The 19,131-nt window shown below is 22.5% G+C and overlaps 2 protein-coding genes and 1 long non-coding RNA gene across 4 annotated transcripts in view; 2 read left to right on the plus strand and 1 right to left on the minus strand.

Annotated features, from left to right (window-relative positions):
* LOC108003768 (uncharacterized) overlaps positions 1–19,131 on the minus strand; it is a 124,506-nt gene that overhangs the window by 37,984 nt on the left and 67,391 nt on the right. For both annotated transcript variants that reach the window (XM_017066253.3, XM_017066254.3), the window contains exon 3: positions 77–256. In XM_017066253.3, the coding sequence (XP_016921742.2) occupies positions 77–256 (180 nt within the window). The remainder of the gene's footprint in view (positions 1–76; positions 257–19,131) is intronic.
* LOC108003767 (uncharacterized) overlaps positions 4,664–19,131 on the plus strand; it is a 32,350-nt gene continuing 17,882 nt past the window's right edge. Inside the window, exons 1-2 of the mRNA XM_017066252.3 lie at positions 4,664–4,930; positions 6,360–6,462. Coding sequence (XP_016921741.1) covers positions 6,383–6,462 — 80 coding nt within the window. The 5' untranslated portion in view covers positions 4,664–4,930; positions 6,360–6,382. The remainder of the gene's footprint in view (positions 4,931–6,359; positions 6,463–19,131) is intronic.
* On the plus strand, positions 11,102–12,802 carry LOC133666741 (uncharacterized). Its single transcript, XR_009831278.1, has 2 exons — positions 11,102–11,412; positions 12,706–12,802. It is a non-coding gene; the product is annotated as an uncharacterized LOC133666741 (long non-coding RNA).

Genomic DNA, 19,131 nt, shown 5'->3' on the forward strand with positions numbered 1-19,131 from the left:
AAATATCGTAAAAAAATTTTATAATATATTTTATTCACAAGTGCATGCATTTTTAAGAGATTTTTGGAGGATTTACCAATAGTTGTCACAGATGCTCGATCGATACCACCGTCTTCTTTCTTTAACATCTGAATGAAATCTCCTACAGTGTGGGTGATTGGTTTTAAGACAAATACACAATGCTCTTTTCTGGATGGTAGTGGTACTATGATCTTTGGCAATCCTCTATGGTATGTTACAGTTACATTTGAAATAACTGAAATAATTTTAATTTTTGATAAATTTATTATTAGAAAATTTAATTTTTAGAAATTTTCAAAAATAAAGAATAATTATAATGAAATATATATATATTTTTAAAAGAAATAATAACATAAAAATATAAAATATTTCTTTTATTGTATATATAGATTTCAATCATCACTATTAATTGTAAATATTTAGATAAAGAGTAGAATATTTGAAATTTTTTAGAAATACTTTTAGATTTGATTTCGATTATTGTATATACTAAAGTACTATTTTAGATAGTATTAATTAATAGAAAAATAAATTTACAATATATATTTTCATCAACAAGTCATCGAATATTTTTTATCTTAAGGAAATAATTATTAAATAAATATTAAAGCATAGATATTATTTTTTGATTGATTTATTTAATTTTATTATGTATACTTATTTTACTATAAAAATTCGAATCATTGTCTAATTCTAATCTAGATTAGAATTAACCAAAGAATTCTTAATCCATACTAATCACGAGAAAATAGTTTATATATTGTAAGAAGAGCAAGTTAAATCACTTGAAATTACTGATAAAATAAGATTCAATATTTTTACTTACTTACCAATAAGAAAGGAAATTCTTGATGATAGCGATATATATATTAATGTAATTTTACTTTTTTAAGGTTAAGATTTACAATTAAGGATTGAATGAACAACAATAAACTATTAGATTAATTAGTATAATCGATGGAATTAATGGAAAAAGTTATAAATAACTTTTGGAAAGAAATTACTATAGAAATATTAAAAAAATTAATAAAAAAAATGTCAAAAAATTATTCAAGCGTTATATCTGCATAAAATATAGAAAAGAAAATATAAAATTATATATTATATACTTTTTTTTAATTATATACTTTTTGATAAAATTTTAACTTGAAAGTGATTTATATGACATATTTTTTATATATGTATAATAAATATTAATTTCATTTTTTAATATATATATATATATATATATATATATTAAAAATACATATATATATATATATTGTCTAATTTGTATATTCAGTTATTATGAATGCTAGTATACTTTTATGTATAATACTATATATTATATTAGATTTTATATTATATCAATTTTTGGTATAATAAATCCCAAAAATAACTTGGTATAATAGAAAGTTGATTTTGATTTTAACGAAATCGATAACTATTAACCAATAATTGTCGTGAATGATATTTTATCAACTTTTAATCATTATTAAAAATACAATATTAAAATCAAGATTTGTTGATAAACAAAGACTATATTTTCTATCGTAAGAAAGTGTCAAATTATTTTTTATTATTAAAACAACCAGATTAAACTTATATTAATAATAAGTTTTTTTTAACTTTATCTGAAAAGTATTTCTTGTAATATTCCAAGCTTTTTTCGAAGATTCTTCTTTTTTGGAATGATTGAAATGGAATTTAGCCTTCAAATCTTTTTTGCATTTTATCGCGTTAATTGAATTAAGAATCGTGTAGAAAAATTTATTTTCTAAAGTTTCATATGATTTTTTTCATTTGTTTTTTTATTTGTTGTTAGAATCATCCAGTCTTTATTTCTGTTGTGAGATGCACGTTGTAAAATATAGATGAAAAAAAAATTTATTTTCATCTTATATGATTTATCGAGAAAGAGAAAAAATGTTTTTTATAACTTTTAAAGGATATTAATATAAGAGTGTAAGAAAATAAATTTATGATTTTTTCTCGCATATTTTCAATGAATTTTTGAGATAAAATCATCATCGATGATAATTTCAAAACAAAATTTTTTATGATATTTATATTACTATTTTTCTCAACAATATACTGTAATCGTTCATCAATATAGACGATCATAGATAATCATGTATTAATAAAACATGTAAGATATATAAGAATGGAATATCATCAAAGATGAATCCAAAATATAATAGAATGAAATTATCATTCTATAACAAAATTTATTGAGAAAATTAAACTGAGACAGGAACTTAACAAGATGAAAAGACAATTCGATTTAGTTATTGCAATCTTCTCCGAATAATAAATGTCAATTAGAATAAATTCACTATCTCTTAACTAAAGAGGGATAGAATAGATTTTTGGCATTAATGAATTCATATTCAAGCTGCATAATTTCATTTAATATAATCGTTCATATATATCAAAAATAGAAAGAGAAGAGTTGAGCAATCGTTTAGGGAATGAAACTTGCTATTTTTATGAATTCGTTTGCGTGATGGTCGCATGATCGAGAGCTAGATCACGTTAACCTGGTTAGCAACCGTTGATATAAAGAAGGTATTAGAGTGTGGAGACCGGAATGGTGCATACGTGGATCTTTCTGTTGTAAGCAGAACGGAACCGAATATCGCGATCCGGCTACACGATCTTTAAAAAATGCATCGTGCTTAAGCAAAAGGTGGAAAACTACGTTAGATACGTGGAGCGGGGAAAAATTGTTGATGAAGAGTATGCATTTATGTGTATTTTGCAACGAGGAAAAGTAGGATTTCATTTCTGTTGGCAAGAAAGTTTAAATTCAAGACAAGATATAGTTATATTAAGATTTAAATTTCTTAAGATCAATCTTCCATTGATAAAATGAATTGTAAAGAAATATGAATACATAGAAATCTTTTTTACATATTAAGTTAAATAATAATATTTAATTGTAATATTGTAAATTTTTTATTTAAATTTTATTTAAATTGTAATCTAATAAATATAAAAAATAATAATTCTAATAATAAATTCTACTAATTATTAATTTGTCATTAATTGGCAATATGATGATAATAATAATAATTATTATTGTACTGATAATATAAATCTGCACTGTTATAAATCGATTAAAGTGTTCAGATATTTATGAGAATATATGTAAAATATTTGAAAAATCTATTTCGTTTCTAAAAATCTCTTATTAAATTTAAATTTATGATGAATTTGATTTTATGCAAAAAGAAAGCAATGTTTTCAAACTTTTTTATTTTTTCCAATTTATTTTACGAAAATATAATTATTGTAAAAAAAAGATATTTAAAAAAAATATGTCATGAAATTTAATTGTCATTTCTTATGAATTTATTTAATTATAATAAAAATAATAATAAAAAATAACTTAATATTATATTCATCAATCTCATTGAATTCTTTTATTAAAAAATTTCTTGAATCAAAAGAAAACATTTTCACGAATGTAAAAATGAAATACAAGATACAATAAAACTTAAGAAAAAACTGACAATTAATTTTCTCTTTTCTGAAAATTTGTTAAAATGTAATAATTTTAAACGGAATTTCGATAAAAATTCATAAGAATGCTCGGGCTTGTATAACTAGCATTTTTTAAAAAGCGTATGATAACATAAAACGAGCACCGGAAGGAATTATGCTTGTTGGAATCAAGCAACCGATTTCTCGATCAATGCTCGCGTAATAATGTATTCGTATAATTTCGACAAGTTCAATTTCTTTTTTATGAATTATAAATCGTTAATTAATTCAAGCTATTTTTTAATTATATCTATATTGGTTAAATATTTGTTTATATATTATGCATAATATAAAATAAACATTGTCTTTGATCAAACATTTATCTCTAAAAAATATTATTTATTAATGATTAAAAATTAATACACATGACATTTACTATTTTCTACTATAATTACTACTTATTGCTTTTGATATTGTATACATTTATTTTTTTAACATTAAACATTAATATTTTTTAGAAAATCATAAAAAAATAAATATTTGATTTAAAAAAATTATAAAAACATAAATTTCTTGATATGTGTCCAAAATCTGAATAGAATTCTCATGTTATTTGATTAGATCTTTAAACGATTTTTTGTAAGAAAGCTATGAAGCCATTTGTAAGAAAATCATTTTCTTTATTGGTAATATGTTTCATCACACATGACTGAATTATTATATATATTATTTTTAAATTTTTGATTAAAATTTTTTAATTATAAAAATTCATTATCTATAAGAATTATTATAAAAACTAAATTTAAAATTAGATTTTTAATATAATGTTCAATTTCAATATATACATATCTAAATTTTAAAATTTACTTCAAAGACATATTTTATTTCTAGTTGCGAGAAAATTAATTCAAAATAATTCTCTTTTATAATATAATTGCAAAAAATATTGTAGTTTTAAAAGTTTTTTCTTCAAATTTAGAAAATTTATTATTATTGTATCTTAATAACGGCTGGAAGTCTAATATTTGATGTTTCTATGAGAAAGGCCAATGTGCGCTTCTTCAACGATTCGTAGTTTTCATATTGGAAGTGGTAAAGATGTTACCACCACCTTCCATTGTCCTCCCTTCTTCTTAGCTTTGAAAAGTTTGCGGTGGTGAAATTTCTCAAACTGTCTAGTCTACATCTGTATTCCGTTCAACCAATAAGTGAATTGTGCGCGCCGACATTTATTCTACGGGGTTGCGCATCAAAAAGAAAAGAAAAAAAAAAGAAAAAAAAGAAAAAGAAAGAAAAAAGGAAAAGAAAAATAATAAATAAAGAAAAAAAAATACATGTAAAAAGTTTTTTTTCTATCGCGTGCTGTTGATTGTGTGAACGTTTTTCGAGTGGCGTGGCCTCTTCAAGGATGCGCGAAAACTGATCATTGGGGATTTCCCCAAAGGTAGGTGAATAATATCTTGTTTCGATATAGGAATTATGATCTTCATTGTATTAGTTTATGGCGATTTCGCTTTTTGTCATATTTTTTTGAATTTTCTTATATTTTCTTATAATTTTTTTAAATAAAAGTTACAATGAGGCAGTGTATGAAGTTAAAAAAAGTGCATTTTTGGTGGATTTTTTGTTAATGGAATGTTATTTATAGAAGTAGATTAAATAATTAATGTTTGAAAAATATTTATAAAATAAAGTAATTATAAATATTATACATATAAATTTTTTTGGATATTGTTTTTTATATTATGTTTTCTACATATAAATTTTTTATTTAAGTTACTATCATTAAACATTATATAAAAATAAAACAAAAAAATGATGTAATTATATATCATCATTAGACGTATATAAATAATATGTTGTATAAAATATAAACACATTTAAAAATGTTTTCATTAAAAATACTAAAAAAAATAAAATACAAAAGGAAAACTAAAATAAATATACGTTGTTTACATATTCTTTGTATTAAATTATATGTGTTTTCAATTTAATATTTGGGGTCCAGAACTGAAAGTTCAGGCCCTTTCTTGAGAAAATTAACGTAGGAACAACTCTCGGTTCAACTAAACATGTAAGACTTGACTTTCTTCCTTTTCTTTTATCTATATGCGTCATTAATTCTATCAGCGAGAAAAGATAATACTATACGCCATCTGTAGGCACACTCGGTTACTACGTGTTCTGCAATATTCACATGCTAACTATACTTATGTCCGAAAATTATTTATCACGCAATATTTTATCATTTACTACAAATATATTTTTATTTATTTGTATGTACTTTACAATCAATTTTTTCATCTGCGAAAGAATATTATAAATATATAAATATATAAATATATATAATATATAATATATAAATATAAATATATATATGATTCACATAATAGTATTTATATAATAGTATTTAGGAAAGAAAATTTTTCATTTAAATGTATCATAAAATTAAAAAATAAAAACGATTAAAAATGATAAAAATATAATAAGAGAATAATTATGAATCAAATAAATGTTTAAAATCAAAAATTGAAAATAAAATAAAATTGAAGATCAAAACATGAAAATGATTGGACAATTGTATTGCTTTTGTATTATTATTATTCATTTATATAAGAAACTTATAACTAATTGTGTAATTAATTGATGAATAAATTGATGTTATTTCAAAACATTTAATAAAATAATAATATATAATATATAATAATAATTGATCAATTTATCTTTAATATAATATTTAAATATAATGTATATATAATGTATATATAATTTATTTTTTTATGTATTTGTAATGATATTTGAGTTTTTTTGAGTGTTTTATTATTATGTATTTAATAATAAATTATTTAATTATGATACATTTATAATAACAGGCCTCATCGTTCAGGGGTCGATCATGGGAGGAGTACAAAGCGGAACCCATACCCTTGGAGAGGCATTATGGGTGCACGAGAGACAACGTCAAAAATGCCATCGGTAAGTAATTTATTTGTACAAAAAGTTATAAAAAAACGATATAATATCGAATGTTGAATAATGAAAAAATAATGAAGAAAATATATTTTGATAAAAAAAGTATTTTTTGATAAAACATTATAATAATAAGAAAAGATAATTTATTGAATAATATATTTAAAAATATTAATAAAAAAATTAAATAATTATTAAAAAATTTTTCTTTTTAATTGAAATATATGTAATAATACAACACAGGGATTAATTAATAAAGAGAAATGAAAAAAGATATAGGAGGGAAAAAAAGAGATAAAGAATGAATGAAAGAGGAAAATTAAATACAATAAAAATTAAGCACGCTATAAGTTAATTGTACTATATAATAATGGGAGAAGGAGCAAGATGGCCTAGATTTTTAATGAACTCGAAAAATCACATAGAACATTTCTACGGTGCATAAATATCAGAGCAGAAACTGTGTGTACTATGTAGTGATGGCCAACGATGATATTACTTTAATCTATTCTTGGCTATCTTTCATTATACCAGAATCATTGTATTGTCCGTTACTTAAGCATGAAGAATGCATAGTGAATTATGCGTTACTATAAGCCACAGTTCAAATTGTTAATTTTCAGGAAATTTTTTGCCATTGAAAAAAAATATATGTGCTTCCGTTCAAGTATTATTTTATCAGGCATTCAATCCCGTTTGAACGAGATGATTAGAACGGATTAATTCTTAATTAGTGGAATTTCGACACGGTCAGATTGCGCTTATTAATGCAGTTGTGGTCTAATTACGCGATTTTTATAAAATTTTGCGCATGTATTTATATATTATTTCGGATTTTGAACGATATTGCTTTCGATATCTTTTCATATATTGCATTTTATATTTTTTTGTGAAGACAATATTTAATGATATGCACATTGATCATTGAATTGAGTCTGTAAAAATTTGGAGAGAAAAATCTCATTTCAAATGTTAATTAAATATTGATTAATCCATAATAATAATAAAATGAATAATAATAATAATCTCACAATAAATAAAAATTTAATTTCTCCAATAAAAAAATTTCTAAATAAATTTTATTTCACAGAAATATTAATATTTAATAGCATAGAAATCGTGAAAAGTTTTTGGTATCTGATTGTTTATGAATGATTTCTTTTGGATAATATCATATATAGAAAAATTAAAACTGGAGATTTGAAAAGAAAAAAGAAGAGTAGTACACAATAATTTGCTGAAATTTCATAATGATTAATGCATTATTTGATTGCGTCGTACAATTTTTTAACGCATGTGCATTAGCCACGAAATTGCTTGTTACTGCGGTTGGTCCTACGTGAAATTTGAAAATATAAGTCAGAAAAAGAAATTTGAATAAAATTTTCAATAATATTATTTCATATATTCATATATTATTTTTTAATATATATTAGCATATATATAATTTCATTCATATATATATCTATTAATTCATTATTAACAAAACTTTTAAGATAATTTAGAAATTAATAATAAATAAAATAAATTTTTAATACGACAGACTTTTAATAGGATCGTTAAATTATTCTTAAATTTTTAATTTATGAAATAATTTATATGAAATAATTTTATTCTGCAACAAAGACTGTTGTATATAGTTTCAAGATTGTTTCATATGTATACGAATTTTCAATATCGTTACTTTGAAAAGACTTATCTTTATTATACTGTATCCCGATAAATTGCACGCATAGTCGTAGTTCTGCTAATTAAATGTTTTTAGAAACTCGAGAAATTACATTTCCATATTCCGTTAACAAGATTCCAGGAATTTTGTCTTTATTCTCTACTTAGATGTAATGTTTCATGAACGTTATGTTTGAAGAAAATATAATAAATTAAATTGATACTTGTATACAATCAATTTAGAATCTATGTAGAAGACAAACAATCTTGTAAAATTTATAAAAGTTTCGAATTGTGACAATAATTAAAATATATTTGAATAATGAAAAGTTTATTATTGTAAAAAAGTTTATTAGATGATAGTTTTTAGTATAATTACAATAGAAATTTCTTTTGGTTTTACACATTTATATCAGAAGATTATTTATAACAAACAGATTCAACGAAAGCGTTTTCGTTAATTATAATTGAAAACATTTTATTCAAAATTTATTAAATTAATCAATTAATTAAATGAATTAAAGATTTTTTCTGATTGTCTGAGGAATTAATAGATATATATCGTTTCAATTAATACTTTAAATCCCGTTACAAAAAAAATTAATTTATTATTTAATTTTTATTTAATTAGAAATATCTATTTCTATCTTTTATAATCATATCTATTACAAAATCTATTATAAAACAATTCATTACAAGATCTTTTACAATTTGAAAAAATTCATAAATATAATTTTATTATACTCAGAAAATTTTACTAATCATATCATAATAATGGAAAGTCCATTAAACTTTTCTAAACATATTATTTTATTATATGATAATATATGTATATTATATATTATATATATATTATATACATATTAATGATCATTAAATGAAAATAAAAGGAAAAGTATAAATCAACGAACGTTTCGTTAATTAGCATGATCGATTCATGGGACTCAATGTAATCGAAAAAACGACGCACAAACCGGAGAAAGAGAGTTCGGCACAGCGGAACACACCGGATATCCGTTTTAATGTCTCTGTCCACCTCACGAACGTGCACGCAGCTGCGTGCAGGACAAAGGGTCCGTGACACCAAGTGTGCATCAAAATTCGTTTACCTTGCCTGGAAAGAATCATTTTTGTTCTGAAAACGCGTGCGAAACCATTGCTTCTTTCCTGTGGATATGTACAATGCCGGTTCGCCATGTTCGCTGTGAAGATCGTTTATTATCAGGTGACGATGGAATTCGTGGAGAATATTGGAGATATTAGGTATTATTTATATTTTTGTAAATGTTTTAAATAATTGGATTCATAAAAAACATGATAATTAAGATTAACAAATTATAAATAATATTATTTTAATAATCTAGTGGTCTAAATTTTCTCATTAAAAAAATTTTAAAATCCATTTGGATTATATTTATTCTTTAAAAAAATATTGAAATTAAAAGTTGATATGGAAAATTTTAATAATATATATAATATATATAATAGAATATTAATAGAAATTTGAGATATAATAATCTTCTTGATAATAATAATAATAAAGTAATTATTACAAAAATTTTATTAAAATATATTATTTACAACAATATTATTTGATAAAAAAACAATAAATATTTTCATTTATGTATTTATAATTTCTTAAATATAATAATTGTATATATTAAATAATGAGTGTATAATATTAATATAATATACATGTTTGTTTATATAATTATGAGAAAGTCAGATGCATTTAACTGCGTGATGTTGATTTTTTATGCGTTATATATTTATGAATAATGTTAGATTGTCTTGTTAGAATTATTCTTTTGAATATAATATTTTTTAAAACATGAATATATATTTATGTTTTAAACATTGCAAATTTGTTTCTTTTATATTTAAAATATTCTCGAAAGAAAATCCATAATTTAAAAAATATAAACTATAAAACTATAAACTATAAACTATAAAAGATATTTATCGAAAATAAATTTGAAATTCTTTCTTTTTTTTGTACAATTTTAATATAAAATACCAAATATTTAACAAGACGATATATTTTTATAATTAAAATTATAAATAAAGAAGAAAATAATATTATTAAATATTCGAAGCTTTCATCTTTACGAATGATTATAAAAATAGATATACAAGAGATTGGAAAATTGCTTCGTTAGAAATCGTGTTAACAAGCATGAAAATGATTAAATGGAAGTAAAATCGTGGTATGTTGATCGTGAAATGTAATCGAAATTAAAATGAGCAAGAAGAAAAAAGTTTTCAAAAGTAGATTTTCTCATATAAAATTTATTGAATAGAACAATTATTTTCAGCAGTAAGTGAAACATATTTTTTAAAATCAGAGATAAAATTCTATTTTATTCAAAAAAATTTGTTCTGATAACTAACAATATATAAAAAAAAATTATTTAGAAAACTTAAAGAAAAATTAAAAAAAATTATTAATGAAAAGAAGAACAGAAGAATTTCTTTTACAACCGAATGATTATGATTCGCATAAAGTATTGGAAAATTTGATCGATTGTTTTAGTTAAAAAATTAATTTATTTTTATTTCAACACTAGATTGTATGAAACTTTTTTGCGAGAACAGAAATATGGTCCTCATTATGCAACATCCTGCATAATCCGTTCTGTGGTTCTGTTTCCTGACCTTTGCGAAGTCAGGAGGAATCACGCAATGACGAGCAACTAATATTACTTTCTATTTTATTTAATAAAAATTTAAGATATTGTTCATTTATATACAATATCTTTTCATATACTATTATATTTATATTTTTTTTCTTTATTTGAACCTTAGAAGATTATAAAGAATTAAATTAGAGTTGTCTTATTATCATATTTTTCTATTATCATTTTGTCATTTTTTAAATTCTTTTATCACTAGCAACTTAAATCTTCTTAAACTAAGGAATTGAAGAAAATATAGAGGAATTATAATTTCTAATTTCAAATTTACGTTAATGTTTTTTTTTTATCGTGAATTATTAATAATTCATATAATTAATACGATGAAACAATTTTAATTTAATATAAAAATTTAAGATTTTCGAAATACAATTAATAGATTGTGATTCATCGATTGAACGATGAATATCAATAGTTAACCTCGTCGAAAATTTCCGTTTACGTAATAATAGAATCATTATATGCACAGATGTATTCTGTTTCTTTTTCTTTTTTTTTTTTTTTTTTTTTAGTTTTTACAGCGAGCACGAAAAGTTACGTAAAGAAGGCAGCGAGCCTCGAAGCGTGGAAATATTAAAATTGATGTCCACATTAGGTAAGAATAGTTTCTCGATCAGGTACGATCCTTTGATTGCATCGAACTCTCGCTACTTCTCTACATTACATTTTAAATGTGTTTCTTTTTTCGCCACTTTTACTTCTTCACGTTAAAACTTGAGTACAAAGTTGAAGGAACAATTTTCTAGATTCTTTTTCGGATAATAAACTAAATAAACTTATACTATAATCATATCTGCTGCATTCTGTTCTGTTCTGCGAACATATTTACATGATTATCTTTCTTATTTGCGTTATTATTTCTCGATGTAGTCATTTACAAATGAATTTATTCACGTTAAATATTCAGTATATTTGTGAAAAAGATACAATAACAAATCTATATTTGGTGAATATTTATTATTCTATTTCACAATGATAATCTAATAGTTCAGAATTAAAGATAGATGTGCAATATGTGCACAATTGTATTTTAAGTAATAAATATATGCTTAAAATATTCGAATAATCGAATAATTTTGTTATTGATTGTATAAGTGAAATTTCGAATTTTATACATTATAATTTTCCATTATTATATACTATAAAATAATATTTATACAATGTATGTCAATATGCATATATAATATTTGCATGCAGTAAAATATACGTATACATAATATAATAATATACATATAATATAATATACATATTTTTTTTATATTTATTCATATATTTAATTTTTATGATTAAATAATAATTACTACATAACACATAAATTAAATAATAATTACATATATATTACATAAAAAATTTTATCTCAATGATAAAATTAACAATGAATAATTTTAAACAAAAAAATATCAAACTTTAAATTAATGACAAATATCCAACAATTTTCGGCTATTGATTATTTTACGTAACGTCACGACACATCAAAAATACACAATATAAAATTTGCATCCTGCAACAAATGATCATGGTTTCAAGAAAATTTTCCAACTCGCGGTTCGTGAACCGCAACCTTCACTGTATCTCTTCCGGTGCTCGATCCTTTTATCGAAAGTCATTCCATCGATTCTGACTTGAACGATTCTGGATTCGAATTACACGTGCTACTTGAATTACTTCTCGCTTTCACGAATTTCATTTCTCTCGTTTTTCATACAAATCAAATATACATGAAATATTGATCATGAAGAATAGAAAAAGTTGTCTTTGTCTCAATGGAAGGAAATTTGAATTGGTTTATTAATATTGTTTATATTATTATTATTTTCTATTGTAAAAATAAAAAATTTATTAATTCTTTTTTTTATGACTTTTTGTTAATACTGTGAATAATTTCTAGATTCAAAATGATTCATGCATTTCCTGACGAATAATTCGAGGTGGTTGTTCGCTTTTGTTGCGCATGGGGACGAAATGGTATCCTTGGTAACTTTGGTGATTCATCGAAAAAGAGGATTTGAGCCACAGTTTTTTTACAAGGTTCTTCAGTTTAGCATCAATCAGAAATCAGTAACGATGTTAATCAATATTATTTTTTAAATTTTGTTGGAAATATTTTTAAAAATTTTTACATCAGGTTAAATCAGGTATTTTTTTGTAGTTTTTTTTATATTTATGTAAATTATTCGTATGAAGTAGAGAATAGAAATAAATGTTTATAATATTTAAAATCGATCATTTTTGTGGCTTTCATCGCTTTTTTAAAAAATACGAAAAATATCAAATCGTCAGAGAAAGCATGCGTTGTTGAAACGTGGTAGATGAGTGTTGCGTGATATGTGTAATTTTTGATGTGAATGCTGTATATATTCAAACTTTTATCGTGAATATTTCTCCAAACAAACTGTAATTTTACATTAATAATTCCCTTTTCAAAAAAAATTCCACAACGAATTTAATATATCAGATATTTTTCATATCTTCATTTTTCTTTTTTAAAATTGATAACTAATATTATTATTTGCTACTATTTTGCAAAAATAATAGAAAAAGAATTAAATTTTTAACTAAATCGATTTTTTTTTTGCGAACGAATGCCGTTCAACTGGAGAAAAGTTACAATTATATACAATGAAATTAAGTTAAATTAATATTATTATTAATATTTTCAATTCTTTATTTCTTAGTTCGTTAATTAAATAATTTAATTTCATATAAAAAATATCTTTTTATCTAAAATGAAATTTCAGAGAATATTCATAGAAGGTTAAATTTCATTTTAATAAATATATAAAAATGTAATTAATATAAAAAAAACAAAAATTTATTAATAAAAAATTGAATCGCAAGATTTATGTTTATTTTTCCACTAAAAGTTCCACGTAAAAATGTTGGAGAGGAAAAACGAGTGGCGCGTGAAATGTGAGGCCAGAGTAAAGGAACGAAATAAAAACCGGTCGATCATAGTGTCATGCGTATCCAGGTGACTCGGATGTAAGTGGTACCTAGGCCAAGCGCCATGGTCACTTTCTTCTTCATCGTCTCACGTGACATTGTATTTGCGACTCGTTGAACACGAAATGAAAAATGAAATTCCTAGAAGAAAATTTTATTAAATTTATTCTAAAACCTCTGCATAATTAAATTAAAAAAAAAAATAATTTTGGAAGAATAATTCGTTTTATGTTGCTATTATAATTTTTTAAATTTAAATATTTAATAAATATTATTTGTTACTATTTATTAATTTACAATATTTATTATATTCCTTTAGAACGTATATTAATATACATAATTTTTATAAATAATTTTTAAAATTTTTTTGTTTTAAAATTTTTAGATACTTGATTTTAAAATGGATCATTTAAATAAAAATTTTATATTATCGATTAAATGATTATTATATATTAGTTTATTTATAAAAATATATTAAATAGATTTATATATGTATATTAAAATATATTTACTTATTTTATGAAAATGATTATAAACATTTAATATCTACCAACTTCTATGACCAAGAAAACATAATTTTATTAAATTTTTTTGATCAATAATTACTTGTTGAATTATATCATAATTAATATCATAGCAGATGATTAAATGCGATTTAATCGATGATTAAATCGACCTTCTTAATAGTTTATTCGAGAATCAAACTTAATACATCTTTTCAATCCACATCGATCGATGATTCTCTTCTATTCCCTCACTCACAAACAAAACATATGAATCTTCCATGAATATTTAAAATATTTCGCTAATATATCTTTTTGATATTCTATCATTTGATCACGATGAGAATCTTTTCTTCGTAACATGTGATAGGATCGATTAAAATATTTAAATCGGTCTGTAGACATTTCAAACATACACATTGGACTATGTCACGGTCAAATCCCAATAAAACAACCGATAGATTTTTAATTCGATTCGCGCTTCATGAAAGAATTAAGTATATTGCATGTGCCGAATATAAAACAGATCATTTTTTGCTTCAAGATCGGCAATTTTGATATAACATCGTTTCATTAAATCTTTTGAGGATTATACAGGAAATGAAAAAGGGATCAAAATGATATGGAGACAGTGCAGGATTTTACAACATGGCGTACTGGTAAATTGTGCGCTCTCTCTCCCATTTCCATGAATTAGCAGAACTTTACTCACTAAAGTTTTTGAGAATGAAATTTGACAATGGGGAAAATTTCGCTATTGAAATAGTAATTAATTATTTTTTATTGGATTATGGAAGCTATTTAGAAAAAGATGTTATTGTGAAAAGGTGTGAACTACGTGAAAACCAAATTGATCAATTTTTGAAAAATAAATTGTTTGATTTTCACAATTTTATTATCAGAGTATGTTTATTTCTCTGATAATAAATTTAGAAATTTGAAGTTTAAAAAAAATTAAAAAACGCGAAGTTAATTAACTCTATCTTATTCAGTCATATCATATTAACTGAATTAAAACTATTTAAATTACTTAAACTATTTAGTTCCAATAGCAATTTTTTAAAAATCAAATGATTCGTTTTTATTATTACTAATATACAATATATGAAATAATATTTATCTATTTATTTTATTTTAGAAGAAAATTAGAATAGAAAATTCAAGTAATGTTTATGCAAATTTATTTAAACATGTGTAATGTGACTTTGTATTCTCAAAAAAAAAAATATATATATACGTCATATGTGTGATTTGTCTACGTCTGGATATAATTGACATTGCGATTTAACATCATTAGCATATATTAAGTTTGGAAAATGATATGCGGCTTTTCATTTTCTTTTCAACGATATTTTATCCACATTGAACTTTGCCAAGGATACTTTGCTCGCCTTTTTTTCTTTTTATTGATTGCTTACATCTTTTCTATTTTTCATGATCATCGTGTAAATGAATTAATTCGTAATGCGAGGTAAAATGTAATTTCAAAAGATGCGAGAAATTAAGATAATAATTGGAGACGAAGTATTTAGTTTATTAAAGTATATTAAAGATCTTGCGTTTTCATTGAAGAAAATATATAATTATACGAATTATATATCATCCATAATTTCAGATTTGATATTCATAATCTTTGATTTTTATTATAAAGATCATTCGAATAATTATTATTGCGAATTCGAGAATTTTCTTTCGAAAAATTTCTTGTTGAGAAAAACTGATCTATTTATGTTAAATAAAACGAAATAAAATATAATTGAATTATATTTAAACATTATAATTAAATTAATTATGAATAAATTCTGATTACTAAAAAATTATTATAATATATTAATTAGAAATAATCAAAGCTGACGTAATGATAAATCATTTATCATGGAATAATTATTTTTTTGTTTTAGTTAATAAAATAAATAACAATAATAATATTTAATTGTTAATTGTGAAAACATTATATAAATTTTATTTTTATTATTACATGTATAAATTTTAATATATTTTTGTTGGAATAGTTTTTATATGTTTTTATGATTTCTATTATTTTTTAACTATTATGAAACAATAAATTTAAATTTTCATATATTTTTACAATTTCAACATAATTATTTTAACATAAGGGATTTTTAAAAGAAGATTTTTAAAAAAATCTTTTTATTATGAGCACTTCATCTAACATTATTATAACAAAGAATAAAATAATGGATATTTCTTAATTTTTAATTATTTCTAGTGCGAGAAGAAACTTTGATTATTCCTTTTTATATTTTCTTTTTACATATATTATAGTTCTTGTCAAATTCTTGCAAATATAGCACACGGTCGTTGGCACTTGACCCTTGAGTTTTACGATTATGATCATATTTAGCTAAGTTCTTCGAGTCGCATTGCAATCTTCGACATTGGTCATTGTTGCAAACGCCCCTGACACGCCATCCTCGGTGATTGGAATAATAACGTCCTTCCATTGTTCTGTTGGGGCGTTTATTTTTTTTTTCAACGATTATAAAAAGATCAATCCTAATATATGTTTGACACTTTGATACAAAATAAAATTTATTTATAAGGAATGAGAAATTCTTGGAATTCTATTTTTTATTTGCATTAGCATACGATTATTTAATTCTCAGAATCTTATAAATTTCAATTATGTTTTTTTTGAAAATTAGATATTATTCTTTTTAATTTCCATTTATTACATTGTAGTATTATTACAGTTTAGTATTACATTAATCAAATATATTATTAATTTACATTATCAATATTACATTATATTAATCGACATATTTTTTCTAAATTAATGTGCTAATATCTTAATATGCTATTTTTCATTATCATCTTTTTATTTTTTGTTTTTAGAATTTTTTTTATATTTAGTATTTTTTTTATCATTTTTCTTTTTATTTTATATTCTTTTGTAATTTCTTTATTATAGAAATATCTATTATATTGATATTTTTATATTGTTTTTTTATCATTACATCTTTTTTATGACTTTTCGTTATTTTAATTATTATTAGGATTGTTTCTTTAATCTTTATGCTTTCTTATTATTTATATCTTTTATTCTTTTAAAAAGTTGATTTTTTCTATTATAAGTAAAAGTAAATGAAAAGTTCTTCTTAAAAAAAATAAGATTGTTTCCTACAACTATCTCCAGATATTATTCAGAAAGTATTATAAACAAAATCAAAAAAGAATCGTCAAAGATATCCATAATAATTACAATATTGACCATCATTGACCATTGAATTAATCATGAAATGGATGCTGTTTATAGCAAATAATAGATAATCTAAATCAGCTTATAATTCCTTAGTACTTTAAAAAAAATTCTGTAAATTAAAATTAAAGAATAGGAATAGATTCGAATCTCATGATGTAGTAGAAAATTGATATCAATGACTATGAACATCAATGACTACTTATTCTTTCATGAAAAATTGAAATTAAAATCGAATATATTATAGATTATTTATTTTTAGATAAGTATTTTTTTTGGGGAGAATCTTTGTATTCCTTAGTAATTATTTTTTAATAATTTTTTCTTCACTTAAGAGCATAATTTGCTCCATTACAACGATTAAAAAAAAAAAAAAAAAAGAAAAAAAAAGAGCAATGTCTCATAAATATCCTTACACTCACAATCTTATTATTCAGAGGAAATTAATCTATCGCACAAAGAGAAGGAAACGAATGATCGAAGCTTGCAATTTCCAGAAGAAACTCATTACAAGACTTTTATTTTGAGAAAAATTAGACTTTAGAACGGATGAAAATCACGTTCCATCATTTAAAAAATATATAAAAATTATATAAAAATATAATTATACATAAAAATTTTAACATTGAAGAAAAATAAAGATTATCGATTCTTTCTCGATTTTCTTTCATAACTTGTCTCGCTTCCGAGTCAACGAATCAATGACGTCACACTTTAAGGCTAAAGTGTACATTCTACTCCCACTACAAATAGACAATCCGAGCGGAGACACGTTGTCTTGTCGAGGGAACAGGTGCACAGTGGCGATCGGCCGACCAAGTACAACGATATCTGCCAGTTGATACGCGAACGAGAAAGTGAAAAGCCGGTATCTCGCGCCTAAAGATTGTTCGTAAATTGCTCGTAAATCGTGGACAATTAGAATAAATTGTGTTTTAAGATAATTGAATCTTGATTTGTTATATTTCGTATATATATCAAGAATTTACGTGAGTGTTTTTCGATCGGTTCTTCGATTTGCATCGAATCGTTTTTTTTTCTTTTTTTTTTTGAAAGATTGAAGATATTAGGAAGAGAATTTGATAAGACAGGTAAAAAGCTGATCTCATAGATATATTTTGGAATGGATGATAAATCTTTGATGAAAAAGATGATAAAATAAATTTTGAAAGATAATTAGAACATTCGATTTAACAATATAAGAAGTTTTTTTTTTGATTGAAGATGCTTATGCAATATAAATTCATATTTTTATACAATTAAAAAAATGAATTGTAAATAGAAATTTATGTTATTATATCGAATATTTTGTTTTGTATGTCATATGTTTTTATATTCTATTTTACATAAATACATTAAATATTCTCAAACTAATAAATAGTTCGGTATATGAATGCCTATTTTCAAATTGAATGATCTATTGTCATAAATAATTAATAGCAAAAAAATTAAAAAAATTAAAAAATAAGTAAAAAACAAAAAATAATAAATCAATTAATATATTGAGACCATTGAAATTTATTTGACAGATTTTACTTTTATTAAACTTACTCAATGATATAATAATTTTCTTAAAAAGAAATTATTTTAAAAGTATACTATTTTTTTATTAGATAATACTATTTCTGTTTCTTAAATGGTAATGAAT

The sequence above is a fragment of the Apis cerana genome, linkage group LG10 (assembly GCF_029169275.1).
Source record: "Apis cerana isolate GH-2021 linkage group LG10, AcerK_1.0, whole genome shotgun sequence".
NCBI classification, from domain to species: domain Eukaryota; kingdom Metazoa; phylum Arthropoda; class Insecta; order Hymenoptera; family Apidae; genus Apis; species Apis cerana.